Source organism: Cetorhinus maximus, chromosome 19, assembly GCF_964194155.1.
Source record: "Cetorhinus maximus chromosome 19, sCetMax3.hap1.1, whole genome shotgun sequence".
NCBI lineage: Eukaryota > Metazoa > Chordata > Chondrichthyes > Lamniformes > Cetorhinidae > Cetorhinus > Cetorhinus maximus.
In genome coordinates, this window is record NC_135897.1 from 18,325,530 (window position 1) to 18,341,403 (window position 15,874).

The 15,874-nt window shown below is 42.8% G+C and overlaps 1 protein-coding gene across 4 annotated transcripts in view; it reads left to right on the forward strand.

Annotated features, from left to right (window-relative positions):
* ryk (receptor like tyrosine kinase) overlaps positions 1-15,874 on the forward strand; it is a 359,220-nt gene that overhangs the window by 102,084 nt on the left and 241,262 nt on the right. For all 4 annotated transcript variants that reach the window (XM_078563543.1, XM_078563545.1, XM_078563544.1 and 1 more), the window contains one exon: positions 4,752-4,851. In XM_078563543.1, the coding sequence (XP_078419669.1) occupies positions 4,752-4,851 (100 nt within the window). The remainder of the gene's footprint in view (positions 1-4,751; positions 4,852-15,874) is intronic.

The window sequence follows — 15,874 nt, forward strand, 5'->3', positions numbered from 1 at the left end:
TTCCGTAAACTTAAGGTAACCCAAAACTCTGCTGCCTTTGCCCTAACTCTCACCAAGCTTCATTCACCTGTGCTTGCTGATCTACATTGGCTCCTGGTTAAGCAATGCCTCTATTTTAAAATTCTCACCTTTATTTTTAAATCTCTGACTGGTCTTTGTTCCTCCCTATCTATATAACCTCCTCCAGCCCTACAACCCTCCAAAATATCTGTGCTTTTACGCATACCCATTTTTATTCACTCCTCCATTCATGGCTGTGCCTTCAGCTGGCCCTAAGCTCTGAAATTTCCTCCCTTAACCTCACCATCTCTCTATCTCACTCTCCTCATTAGAAATACACCTTAAAACCTACCTCTCTGGCCAGGCTTTGTCATCTGCCCTAATACCATCTTATGTAGTTTTGTGTCGAATTTAGTTTAATAACAATCCTGTCAAGAGTCTTGGGGCATTTCACTACACTAATGGCACTATATAAACAGAAGTTGTTGTGTATATTGACCGTTCATTTAGTTAAAGGCAACATAGGGCAAAATAAAAATGTGATTGAATTTGATATTAATCACAATCTCTCAAACAGTATTTATGTTTAATTGTGTGGAAATAACGATAAAATGTTAGCTGAGGATCTTTCTCTCAGATTTCATGAAGGACTGCTTCAGTATTTTCTTAGTTATTAACTGCCTGTCACAAAATGTGGCGGGTTATGGAATTGGATGCGATTGCCAGTTCTTTGCATAGAGGATTCAACAATAATAAAATTGACTTGCATTCCAAAGTGCTCTTCAGAGAGGAAGATATTTTGAAGTGCTTTACATTAATGAAAAGGACCAGCGATTGTGAAGCAGCAGGGGCAAAGAGAAAGCAAAATATTTAAGGGTGGGAGCCCATATAGATGGTCAATGGTAAAGATTTTGAAATGTTGGAAAAAAGCAAATCAGTGCAACAGGCAGAAGTGGAGTAGATGGCAAGGAACAGTGAACTAATTAGAAGATTCCAACAACCCTTGTCAAAATGAGATAAGTGGATAAAGTAGCACATGGGCAGACAGAAGAATAAGAGATGAAAGATGAGGTACATCCAGCTAAACTCATTTTTCATTCTGTGAGGACTGAGAAAACAAGTGAAAGACTGGAGGAGCAGAGAGCCTGGGGATAAGAACTATCCTGTTAGGTAAAGACAAGGGGGTATGCAAGGACAAAGGTTGGAGGAGATTGCTTAGGCAGCATTGGGTAAGACTGCAGGGATTTGAAAGCATGATTGAGAATTTTGAAGTCCACTCACTGGGAGCCAAGAGAACTTGTAATGGAGCAGATTGACAGTGGTATGGCACTTGTACCGTGAAGAGACAATATGTACTTTGACTGGACAGTAACTTGAGGCAGAAAATCGTGCTGGGGCAACCTTGAAGTGGTGAAAGCACGAGCTATGGATTTTAAGACTGTGGATAGATGGACATTGTTCTGAAGTAAAAGATTTGGCATTGATAACAAAGTGGAAAAGAGGAAGAAAGCCTAGATGGGTGTTGAGTGGTATAGGTTAATAGATTGGTACAGGATAATGGAGTCTAGGCAGGAAATGATTTCAGTTTGGCTGACAATGTGCTAGTAGAGCTTTTGCTTTATTAGTCAGGAAGCTGGAAAATGGTGCAATAGCCTTTGGATCTGAAGAGGAGGCCTAAAGATGGAGTTAAGTACTGCATTCCCCCAGATTTTGCCCCCTTTTTAACCTATATTTCCCCTCTCCTAGGAAGTTATATGATTGGGATTAGGAAGTACCTAGTGGTCATGCTACAAGTATCATGAATGTCGTGCAGACTTGACAAAAAAACTGGTCATTTATGTATGTTCATAAATGGAAGCTGGCCCCAGACACAGCACCAGTTGGTAATGTTAAGTCATCAATAGGGGATCCAGGTTCCATCTCTGGGGTCCTTGCATGTAGATAAAATGTCATTACATTAGAAATGTAAAACCAAAGTGCTGGAAACATTCAGGTCAGACAGAATTTGTGGAGAAAAGAACAGAAGTAAAACTTCAGGTTGATCACCTTTGAAGATGGTACAATCTGAATTAGGAGTTAATTGTGAGAAAAGGATGGTTTTGTTATTTTTGGGGAATGTTGTGCTATTCTGTGAAGAAGGCTTTGTGTGTGTGTGATTTAATTCAGCTGGGCAGTGATTAATAGGAGACAGGTTGGGGAGTTTAAAACATGAAAAGGATGGAGGTGTTAGGTTTGAGGTTCAAATAAATAGGTTGGATCTAACATTTGCATTTTTAGAGAAGTTGAGAGTTTGAATATCAAAGGGAAGTCAAAGAAACATGTTTGCACCTTGCAGGAGTTCCATAGGTAAATAGAAGTGGGGATGTTGTATTTTATTGACTCGAAAGCAACGACGGAATAGAGGCATGAAAGATTTAATATTTGGAAGGATTTGCGTTTCAAAGAGGTGTGAAAACAATGGAATCTGACATGAAAAGGGTATTACTGTAGCTGGGTGCTATAGCTGTTTGAGCTGTGGTAGCTAGAGTTGAGCTGGAGCTGAGTTGGGAGCTATGGCTCTGGGCTGGGAGAAGATGCAGATTTGAATCAGCCATCCAGTCAAGCCAGAAAGGTCCTGGGCTGCAAAAGCAGTTTTATTCTAAAGTTTGGGTTTCCACAGCAGAGTGGAAGAGAGTTACAGGGCACGTGGTATGCCTTTCTTAATGCTACAGCAGTTATGCATTATGGAAACACCATCAAGACTTAGACCGTTCCTTCATTGCCATGAGTTCAAAACTTGGGATTAACTACATACTACCATTGCAGAAATGCCATCCTCACAGAACTCTAGCAGGAATTGACAATAACTGCACCTAAGCTAATTTCAGTCACACCCTAACTATTCCTTAAATGTGAACTCCATTTGTGGAGGCACTGAGTTCAGTCAGGAGAATGAGATTATTATAGTGGCGGAAGATGCTTAAAAGTACAGATTCACAAACAACCCATGGTACTGGTGTTTCTAGCTGTTACCCATCATTTGGAGGAATGGTGATTGAGCAGCATCCCTCAGTGCCTTGGTTAATGAAGACTAGCTAAGCAACTGCTCAGTTACTTAGCATTTCAGTTTGGTTCAAAGAAAACTAATGTCAAAACTCTGAACTCTTGGGTTTCTCACCGTTTGACATTTTTCCCAAAAAATAGTTGGTTTGTTTGTTTGCACTTCTCATGAATCTGCCTTATCTCATTTGGTATGCAGACAGGACAGTACTAAAGTATAATCCACAATTTTTGCATGAAATTGCATCTTTTTTGATTTGTCTTTTGAAGTCATGGTGAATACATTTCATCCATCACCTTGATGAACTGGGTATCAAGGACATCCTTAGCAGGAGTGATGAAGCAAGCTTTCCCTGTGCTAAAGCATCTGGGACTCATGATAATTATGTCTGATACAGGCTTCTTTCCATCCAGGGCTTGTTTCTCAACAACATTATGCAGAATCTATTTGTCAAATGGATTTACCATGTCCAATCAGAATTTCCACACAATCTCCAGGTTGCGACTGTAACATTGCCTATGCAGACTAAACCTGATGGCTGCAATTATATTCATGGTACCATATAAATATTTATTTCCGAAGCTACTATAACTGAACCTTCATGCACAGAACTCTTTGGCCCACTGAAGGTTAAAACACACCTTTAACATGTGTATACATTTTTCCTTACACATAGGAACATATATGAGGATGTGATGCACAAGGTTACGGGGATAAAGCAGGGGAGTGGGATTAGGTGGAATGCTGTTTGAGACCCGATGCAGACTCAGTGAGCTAAATGGCCTCCTTCTGCACTGTAAAGATTGTGATTTTATGATATGACTTTACAGCATGGTATGTTGTACTTTATTCAAACTGTCATAAATTTAAACAGCCATATTCTGCAAATTGTGGAGTGTAACATCAGTTTTGGGTTTTAGCAATATGTTATGTTATGGTGAATGCACCATGGAGCTATTGTCTCCCATGCGTTTGTTCATTCAGAAAAGTGCAATGTCTGGACATATACCTTTTGCTTGCAGAGGACAGGTCCTGCATATGAATATATGTAATTTCTAGCATGTGTAAGTGAGCTACGTTGCAAGCCCGACTGGTAATCTTAAATTGGCTGTTAGCGTAATTCCTAGTACACTCGGGATGCTCAGCGAATTCTGCCCAATTGCTGAATCACATCTAATAATAGACACTCGTTTTGAATTTTGCAAGCACAGGCTGGTTGAGTATGGTCAGTACTCTGTCTATTGCAAACAATAGAAGGGATGTGTTGTTTTATACGATTCACCAGTCTTTGGAATGTACGGTCTATGTACCTGACATTGCACTGGCACTGAAGTTCATATAGCACATTACTCACATGAGTAGGCAGAGTGACTTTTTGGTTTGACAGCAGTATCATGTTCGTGGAAAACAACACTCGTGTTGCCACTGTATAGTAGTAGCATGAAATGACTAGCTTCACATTAGTTAAGAACAGGCAAAATAAATGTTTGGCAAGCTTAATAAGTTAAAGTTACTTCCCCACCTCCCCCCCTGCCCACCCCAACCTTTACTTGTTCAACTAAACTTAGTAGAGTTATTGTGGGGGAATAACATTCATAACATTCTTTGTGGAGAGTTTAATTAAGTGTGACCTTAATGATGTAAATAGCTGATGGTAAATGGCCAAATGATCATTTTCATGACTTGTTCTCTTCAACATTTTCCATGACAGGTTGAATATAAATTGGGATTTCAGGTGGACAACCCAGCAGCTATGGACATGCCTCAAGCCAACATCTCTGCACAAGGGGAGGTTCCACGCACAGTATCAGGTGAGAAAGGATGAGAAACAACAATTGACAGATGTTGATCAATTTAAACGATAAGGTATTTTCTGTATTTTCCAATGTAACTTCATTATACCAAGTGACATTTTTAAAAAGCTCATGTAGAATTGTACTGTTTACACCCAGCATTTCCAAGTTAGGTTATTTGCATAACTTCAGCTGCAGATTTCGATTGGAAATGGAAAAGTGCATGTGTGTGTAAATTTAAAGGGAGGGGAAAAATATTAAGAATAAAGGGACAAAAATGTGACGTGTGTTGGAAAGGTTCAGAAGGATTCCCAACATATCAGTAATCGTGACCATTAAACTACCGATTGTCTTAAAAACCCATCTTGTTCACCCTCCTTTAGGGAAGGAAATCTGCTGTCCTTACCTGGTCTGGCCTATATGTGCCTCCAGACCCACAGCAATGTGGTTGACTCTTAACTGCCTTCTGAAATGGCCTAGCAAGCCACTCAGTTGTATCAAACTCTACAGGAAAGTCAAATAAGAGTAAAACTGGACACACCACCTAGCATCAATCTAGGCTCCAGAAATGACACAGGCACGCCCAGCCCCGTCGACCTTGCAACATCCTTCTCACCAACATCTGTGCAAAAATTGGGAGAGCTGTCCCACAGTCTAGTCAAGCAACAGCCTGACATAGCCATACTCACCGAATCATACCTTACAGGTAATGTCCCAGACCCGCCGCCGCCTTCTCTGAGGAATGGATCCCAGTGGCAGGACACACCCAGCAGACATAGCACAGCGGTATACAGTCGGGAGAGAGTTGCTCTGGGGGACCTCAACATTGACTCTGGACGCCAGGAAGTCTCATGACATTAGGTCAAACATGGGCAAGGAAACCTTCTGCTCAATGCTACCTACCACCCTCCCTTGGCTGATGAATCCTTATTTTTCCATGTTGAGCACCAGTTTGAAGAAGCACTGAGGCAAGCAGGAGCATAATGTTCTCTGGGTGAGGAATTCCAATGTCCATCACCTAGAATGGCTTGGTAACACCACTGCTGAGCGAGCTGGACCAGTCCTGAACAACATTGCTGCCAGGCTGAGCCTGCAGCAGGTGGTGAGAGAGCCAACACATACTTGAACTCGTTCTTAACAATCTGTCTGTCGCAGTTGTGTATCTGTCTATGACAGTATTGGTAGGAGTGGCCACCACACTCATTGTGGAGACAAAATGCTGTCTTAACACTAAGGATACCCTCCATCTTGTGTGGACTACCACTATGCTAACATAACTCATCAAGCAGCTCAAAATTTAGCACTCATGTGGGCCCTTAGCAGGAACAAGATTGTATTTTACCGCAACCTGTAAACTCATGGCCCAGCTTATGCCTCATTCTGCCATTACCATCAAGCTAGAAGGTCAACCCTGATCCAAGGAGGAGTATAGAGGCCCATGTGTCAGGCAAACCTAAAAATGAGGTGCTTATCTTGTGAAGCTACAACACAGGACTTGCGTGCATGTTAAACAGCATGCAATATACAGAGCTAAATGATCCCACAAACGATGGATTGGTCAAAATGTTGTCCTGCCATATTCAGTTGTGGGTGAAGTTGGACAATTAAATAACTAACAGGAGCAGATTCCATGAACATCCCCACCCTCGATGATGGTGGTGCACATGAGCGCAAAAGATAAGGCTGAAACATTTGCAACCATCTGCAACCAGAAGTATGGAGTGAATGATTCATCTCTGCCTCCTCCTGAGGCCCCCAGCTTTACAGAAACCAGTCTTTAGCCAATTTGATTATTTTCAATGTGATGTCAAGAAATGGCTGAGTGCACTGTGTACAGCAGAGGCCATGTGCCCCCAACAACATTCTTGCTGTACTGTTGACAAGTTGTGCTGCTGAAATGCTGTGCCTGTAGCCAAGCTGTTCCAGTACCAGCTACAACAGAAGCTGAATGCATGGCTACCAATGGTAGAGCAACCAACATTAGGGGTGCTCAAGAGGCCAGAAATGGAAAAGCACAAATATCAGGAGCTTCTACCTTCTTCCCAAAATCCACAAACAGAGCTGTCGTGGTAGACCCATTGTTTCAGCCTGTTCTTGCACCACTGAACTTATTTCTTCTTATCTTGACTCTATTTTTTCTCCCCTTGTCCAGTCTCTTCCCACCTAAATTCTTGATTCTTCTGACGTCCTATGTCCTTTAAACAATTTCTAGTTTCCCGGCCTAACCGCTTCCTCTTCACTATGGATGTCCAATCCCTCTATCCGTCCATCCCCCACCAGGACGGCCTGAGGCCACTTTTCCCTTGAACAGAGGCCCGAGCAATCCCCATCCACCACCACCATCCTCCCCCCTAACTGAACTTGTTCTCACTTTGAACAATTTCTCCTTTAACTTGTCTCACTTCCTCCATGTGGCTATGGGTGCCCACATGGGCCCAAGTATACCTGTCTTTTTGTGGGTTACGTCAAACATCCCTTGTTCCAGTTCTACTCAGGCCCCCTCCCACAACCCTTTGTCCAGCACATTGATGACTGTATCAGCACCACTTCGCACTCTCAACTGGAACTGGAAAAATTAATCAATTATGCATCCAATTTCCACCCCTTTCTCTCCTTCTCATGGTCCGTTCTGACATTTCCTTTCCCTTTCTTAATTTTTCTGTCACCATTTCCAGGGTAGGCTGCCTATTAATATTAATTACAAACCCACCAACTCCCTCAGCTACCTTGACTACACCCCCCCGCACCCTGCTTCCTATAAGGACTCCATTCCATTCTCCCAGTTCCTCTGTCTCCATCACATTTGTTTTGATGATGATACCTTCCACAACAGCACTTCCGACATGCTTTCCTTTTTCTTGAACCGAGGATTCCCCCCCTTCACTTTGATTGTCAGGGCCCTCAACTGTGTCCCACCCATTCCCGCACTTCTGCCTTCACCCTTCCCCTCGCTCCCAGAACCACAATAGCATACCCCATGTCCTATCAGCTTCCGTATTCAAAGGATTATCCTCCACCATTTTCAACAACTCCTATCATCAAATACATCTTCCCCTCCCCTTGCCTGTCAGTATTCCGACAGGACCGTTCCTTACACCACACTCTGGTCCACTCCTCTTTCACCCCCAATACCTCATTGCCCATCCCACAGCACCTTCCCATGCAATCACAGGAGGTGTAACACCTGCCCCTTTACCTCCTCCCTTTTAATTGTCCAAGGCCCCAGACACTCCTTCCAGGTGAAGCGGTGATTTACTTGTACTTTATTCACTGCTCACAATGTGGCCTCCTTTACATTGGGGAGACCGAACGCAGACTGGGTGACTGCTTTGCGGAATACCTTTGCTCAGTCCAGAAGCATGACCCAGACCTTCCTGTCACTTCAGTTCACCTCCTTGCTCTCATGTTCACATTTCTGTCCTCAGCCTGCTACAATGTTCCCAATGAAACCCAATGCAAGTTGGAGGAACAGCACCTCATCTTCCGATTAGTCACTTTACAGCCTCTTGGACTCAACATTAAGTGCAACAACTTCAGCATGAACCCTGTCCTCCATTTTGAATATCTTTTCCCCTCAAGTGCCAGTCTGTATCTTGTTCTCATGTTTTTGCTTTCAGACTGTGCTGACCTTTATCCTGCTATTCACCTGGACCAATTCTTTGTTTCTTCAGTACAATCATTACCACTTCCTTTGCCTTTGGTTCCATGACATCTTTGTTCAAAATCCCCTCCCTCTAACCTATCCCTGACCTTCCCTTTTATGCCATCTCTTTTTCAAAGACATAAACCCATCACATTCCTGCCTCTCTTCATTTACAAATATTGGACTCGAAACATTAACCTTGTTTCTCTCTCCACAGATGCTGCCCGACCTGTTGAGTTTTACCAGCACTTTGTTTTTATTACAGATAACCTGAGGGTTGTGGGGCTGGAGGTGATTACAGAGAAGGTAGGGGCGAGGTCACAGAGTGATTTGAAAACAAGATAAGAATTTTAAAATCAAGCTATTACTTAACTCGGAATCAATGTAGGTCAGCAAGCACAAGGGACTTGTGTAGAGTGTAGAATGGAAGGCCATCCAGAAGCATGTTAGAATAGTAAATTTAGAGGTAACAGAGGAGTGGATGAGGATTTTAGCAACAAATCAGCAGAGACGGGCAGAGTGCGGCAATGCTAGAGGCAGGGATAGTGGTCTTAGTTATGGCGCGTATATGCGGTCGGAAGTACAACCTGGGGATCACCTATCACACCAAGTTTGCGAACAAACTTGTTCAGCCTGGAACAGCTGCAAGGGAAAGAAGGAGAATCAGTGGCTATGGAGTGGAGTTTGTGGCAGGGACCAAAGACCGTGACTTTGGTCTTCCTAATATTTAATCGGAGGAAATTTCTGCTAGCTTCACTCCTAGAACATTTTTGCAAGAGTTCCTTAGGATAGTGTCCTAGGCTAAACCTTTTTAAGCTGCTTTATCAATGACCTTGCCTCCATTATATGATCATAATTATTATTGCAGTGTTCAGTTCCATTTGTGACTGCTCAGATAATGAAGCAGTTGTGCCTACGTGCAGCAAGACTTGGACAACATTCAAGCTTGGGCTAAGAGACAAATTAAAGTTATGCTACAAAAATGTCAGGCCATGACCCTCTTCCACAAGAGAGAATTTAACTACTTCCCCACAACATTCAACAGCTTTGCCATTTCCAGATACCCCATTATCAACACCCTGAGGGTCTCCATTGGCCAAAAGCCTCAATGGATCAGCCACAAAAATACTGTGGCCAGAACAGCAGACCAGAATTTGGGGATTCTGCAGCATGTGATACGCCTCCTGACTCCCCAAAGCCTGTTCACCATCTGCAAGGCACAAGTCAGGAGTGTGATGGAATACTCTCCACTTGCCTGGAAGAGTGCAGCTCCCACAACATTCAAAAAACTCGACACCATCCAGGACAAAGCAGCCCACTTTATTGGCACCCCATCTACCATCTTTAATATTCATTCCCTCCACCACCAACGCACAGTGTGTGCCATCTACAAGATGCACTGCAGCAACTCGCCAAGGCTCCTTCAACAGCACCTTCGAAACCCATGCCCTCTACCACCTAGATGGACAAGGGCAACAGATGCATGGAAACACCACTACCTGCAAATTCCCCTCCAAGCCACTCTCCATCCTGACTTGGAACTATATTGCCTTTCCTTCGTTGTTAATTGGGTCCCTTCCTAACAGCACTGAGAGCCTACCTTCACCACATGGACTGCAGTTTTTCAAGCCAGCAGCTCACCAACACCTTCTCAAGGGCAATCTGATATATTCTATCTGGTGAAGCTACAATACAGGGCTTAAATGCATGTTAAATAGCGGAAACAGCATTCAATATACAGAGCTAAATGATCCCACAAACTGATGGATTGATCGAACTGTTGTCCTGCTGTGGGTGATGGTGGACAAATAACCAAAAGGAGCAGGTAAATGCTGGTCTTGCCATTGATACCCACATCCCACGAATGAATTAGAAAAAGCCTTAGCCTTGATTGAAGGAATAAGAAGCAACTGGCAAAAATGAAAAGAAAGGAGCTGGAAGTGGAGGCAAATGACCGAGTTGGTCAATCATCAGATTCCTAGTTTGTTATTGCAGGATAGGCACTCCACTCACCATTCCTTTAGGTTTGCTTTGGAGTAAGATTGCAACAAAGTCCAACCAAATTACATGCCATAACTGATGGTTACTGAGTGTGCATATGACAACTGCTTTGTAGTTACAGGTGCCCTGGCTGCAGATGGCATGGCTCTGGGTCAGGCTTTCTGTTGATCGGCATTCTAAAAAAGAACAGACTTAATGGTCAATGTCATGTAGCTGCAACAATGCCCATAAATAGGCATCTTGGTGTGGACAATCAGCTTATGCTACATACTTTTCACCCTGATGTATCACATTTCAAGACTGAAATGGTGATACTAATAGCATTGCACGACATGAATAGGGCATTTTAGCATTAAATTTAGTTATTCATTCACACATCTTTGTGATGGCCTTGCATCTGGGGTCCTAACATTCTTTGGGAAGAGGGGTTTTCTCAAGCACTAAAGTGAGATTTGGCCAATTCTGTCTGCAGATACAGCCCTGTGCGCTGATACTCTTTCGAGTTATCAACAGTCACAGATTGCAACTCTTTTCGAGTACAATCACAGTTCTTGGTTTCCAGGAGTGGGACATGAACCCACAACCCTCTGATTCAAAGGCGAGGGTGCTATGAACTGAGCCACAGCTGACAATGTGGCAATCACCTTGTTAAAGACAGTTACTAGTTAAACAGGTGAAGGGCATTGATAATCCCATTAAATAGAGTAAAAAGATACAGCTGGAACACTTTGTGTGGAAGCTACTTGGAAGTCAGTAGCACTGAGGAGCTGTCTTGAAAATAAACCAGCTTGAACTAAAAGACCAGCCTGGATTAATTCTTCCACTAAAACCTCTTATTGTTAATAACATGGTCGCAGGGGATGAACTTTAAGCTTTGCTGATTGATTGCTGTACGTGAAGCTTTTTGTCTCAATCCTCTGAGGGAAAAGAAGTGCACTGTTGCTGACAATTTAAGTTAAGGAATGGCGGGGTGCAAAATCGCAAGCTTTGACTATCTACCAATTTTTTCTGACTCTGAACCTTATCAGCAATGGAAGGCTGAAGTTGAAATGTGGACCCAGGTTACTCCCATGCCCTGGAAGAAGCAAGGTATGGCTTTGGCGTTATCATTACCAGCCAAAAGTGAGATAAGGAGTAAGGTATTTTCATGTGGAAAGTGGATGATTTGGATCATGATGAGGGATTGAACCTTCTGTTACAGTTTTTGGATAGGCTTTACAAAAAGGATGAGTTATTGGAAGCGTATGAAGCTTGGACGATCTTTGATAGGTTTAGGAAATCAGATGATCAGTCCATAGAAGAATATATCGTGGATTTTGATAAATGGTACAGGAGACTACAGAGATTTGAACTTGAAATTCCAGAATTGGTATTGGCATTTAAATTACTGGACTGTGCTCGCATTTCTCATGTTGATCATCTTTTAGTATTAACGGGGGTTCAATTCCAGGAGAAAGAACCTCTCCTAGATGAAATGGCTGCTGCCCTGAAAAAAATTTTTGGGGGAAACAGTCATTCCCTGCCACTTTCTTAACAAATGCGAACAACTATGCTGTGAAGCAAAGGATAGAGAATTCAATGGTGACTGAATTTCAAGGTCAACCAAACATTAGACGAAGGTTCCAATACAAAGATGGAGTTAATGACAGGAGGTCTGAAAATGGTCGTAACCCTAGCCAATTTGAGAGTCAGGACAAAAAGTGTCTGGAACGGTGACCGTAGGCATTTAAATCCAAAAAATGCACAGGGAATGGTTATTCGGTGTTTTCAGTGTGATTCCCAGTATCATTACGTGACGAACTGCCCACAGCGGAGGAATCGTGTTTTTGAAATGACCCACGAGATGGATTCATCTGAAATTGAAAACTATGTTGGTGACTGCCATGGTGGGATTGTATTGATCACTGAGAGTTTGAATCCGTTGATGAGTATCTTGATGGTAGATTCCTTCAACTGTGTAATTCTGGACAGTGGTTGCACTTCTACGGTGTGTGGCATGGACTGGCTTGACTGCTATCTGGAGTCTCTTGATGAGGCAGACTGGTGGAAGGTCAAGGAGTAGAAAGCTCTACCTGCTTCAGGTTCGGAGATGACAATACATTAACATCCTCCAAATGGGTGGTCCTCCCATTTAAGATAGCAGGGATCAATCCGTTCATCAGTACTGATGTGGTTTCTAGGGAGATACCGCTATTGTTGAATCGAACTGCGATGAAGGCGGCTCAGACGACGCTAGATATGAAGAATGATAGAGCAGTCATGTTTGGGAAAAAATGTGGACCTACATTTTACTCGGCTAGGTCATTACTGCCTGCCACTAACGAAGCCAGAGATTTCTCATCAAAAAGTTCATGGAAGTTTTGTTAACTGTTGAGAATAAGAACTTGGTGGCCAAAAAGATCATTTGGAAATTACATAGACAGTTTGCACATCCAGTGCCACAGAAACTGAAGACTCTGCTTAAGATGCGGGAGTGGTTGATAAAGGATATGACGACCTTACTGAACAAATCACTGCTCAGTGTGAAATTTGCCTTAAATATCGCAAGACACCACCGCGTCCTGTTGTGAGCTGCCACTAGCCAGGGAGTTTAACGATGTATTGGTGATAGACTTGAAAGTTTGGGACAAGGTTAGGGGAATTTTTTTACTACACTTAATAGATATGGCACCCAGATTCAGCCTATCCACTGTGATACATATTAAAGACAAAAGGACCATTGTCGATAAGAGAAATGGGTGGGAACACTGACAAAGTTCCTCACAGATAATGGTGGGGAATTCGCCAATGATGAATTCGGGATATATGCAAAAATTTAACATCATAGTTATACATACGGCAACTGAGAGCCCGTTTAATAATGGCCTTTGCGAAAGAAACCATGCAGTAATAGATGACATGTTACATAAAATATTAGCTGATCAACCAGATTGTAAATTGCAAACAGCGCTAGCATGGGCGGTGCACGCGAAGAGCTCTCTGCAAATGGTTGGGGGGATACAGCTTGTACCAGTTGGTGTATGGAAGAAACCCGACGTTGCCGTCGGTGTTATTGGATGCTCCCCCTGCTCTAGAAGGGACTAGCATTAGCTCCACCTTTTCCGCTCATCTGAACACTTTGCATGTGGGCAGAAAAGCTTTCATTAAAGCTGAGGTTTCGGAGAAAAGTCGGCAGGCCCGACAGAACCTCATAAGACCATTGGGAATGCAGTTTAGACAAGGAGGCGTATATTATAAAAGGGAAGGCCGGAAAGAGTGGAAAGGACCTGGCAAGGTAATGGGGAGCGATGAGAAAATAGTAATTGTACAACACAGCAATCAAACTGTTTGGGTACATTCCTCGCGGTTAATTGGCACTGACTGTACCTTTACAGGTCCTGAACAGGACATAGAACATGAGGAAGTACCATGCACTTTACATACACACACTGGGTAGTTATGAGATGCAGACAACGACAGATACAGGGTTGACTGACTATGAACAAAGTAATACTGAGGTACAGGACAACGCTATTCGTCCAAAAGGGCAACTACCCAAAGTAGGAACAAAGGTAACATACATGCCAGTAGGGACCAGTGTGTGGAGGGATGCCACCATCATAGGGAGAGCAGGAAAGGCCCCTGGTAAATACAAACATTGACTAAATGTGCAGGATGAAGGACAGGAGACAAGACCTATCGATTGGCAAATCGAGGTAAAGATGTGGAAACCCAGAAAGCGCATTATGAGTTCTGACAGTGGACCAGATAGTGACCCTAGAAAAAAAATCACGGGACTTGCAAACCAAGTTCTGTTCGCACGGGAGAAAGATCATAGAGTAGTAGTCCAGAAAGGGAGAGGAATTTGAGTAGAGGCCGTAGCTTAACAAGAAAGAGGACTAGAGAGCAAGCTAGCAATCTCAGTAGAAGCAGAAGTCCTTATGACCGAGAGATTCTAGTAACTGCTAATGAATTGGAAAATAGTCTGATAAAGGAAGCCAAATGGAAAGAGTTAGAAAGTTGGAAGGAATTTGGGGTATATTCTGAAATACCTGACAGAAGACAGTCAGCTTTATCTCACAGGTGGACCTGTACAGAAAAAGTACTCCCAGACGGCACATATAAGGCCAAAGCGAGATTAGTAGCCCGAGGCTTTGAAGAGAAACTAGGAGATCAGAATGTCAGAGTGGACTTGCCTATTGCGGGGAAAGTGAGTTTAAAGATATTTTTTAGGTATTTTGGCATCCTATTCCTGGGAGTGCAAACCAATTGATATGAAGACTGTGTTTTTACAGGGGGAGAAGTTTCAAAGGGATGTTTTTTTTTAAAACAACTGAAAGCAGCCAGGGATGTAGAAGGAAAGCTATGGAAATTGAACAAGTGCGTTTATGGGTTGAATGATACATCAAGAGTTTGGTATTTTTCCGTGAGGTCTGTCCTGTTCAAAACAGATTGCATTCAGTTAAAGGCAGACTCTGCGATGCTCTACTGGTACCATAAGGAGAAACTGGCTGGGAGCTTTATCATGCATGTTGATGATTTTCTGTGGGGAGGCTCTAGAATTTGAACAATGGGTAATCGAGAAGATAAAGAAAGAGTTCCAGGCTGGAAGTCTGGTTTCAGGGGCCTTTAAGTACATAGGTTTAGACATTAAGCAGAGGAAGTTAGGAGTGACATTGAATTAACAATCTTATCTAGAAAATGTTAATCATATCCCAATAACTCTGGTTAGATCCTCAGTAAAAGAGGATCCTGCAATCAGGGAAAAAAACGGAACTGTTGAAAAGTTTGATTGGGCAGTTGAACAAGTTGTGCACTCAGACTAGGCCTGACACGAGTTATGATGTGTTGGAGTTGAATACCAGGATGAAACATGCTTCAGTTGAGTAAGTGCTGAGAGCAAATAAAACGCTTAAAAAATTAAATTCGGAGAGATGTGTGCTCAAGTTTCCAGCCTTGGGTGATTCAGAAGACATGAGGTTGGTCATTTTTAGTGATGCTTCACATGCCAATCTTCCAGATGGGTACTCTGACACAGCAGGGTTTATCAAATTCTAGGTGGGAATGGAAAGAATGATAAATGTTGCCTGCTGGCTAGGGAGGCCAAGAAAATAAAAAGGGTTGTGAAAAGCACCTTAGCTGCTGAAACGTTGATATTAGTAGAAGCATTAGAAATGGGGGTTTACTTATTCAATATACTGACAGAAATATTATATAAGGGGCAATGTGAGAAAGGTTTGCCCATAGAATGTTATGTTGATAACCGGTCTCTTTGGGACAACATTCATTCCATGAAAAGAGTAATTGAAAAAAGGCTTAAGAATAGACCGAGCCAACATAAAACAAAAGAGAGGAGAGAGATCTCTAAGATACGATGGGTTTACACAAGTCACCAAACTATCTGAAGAAGGGCCATAC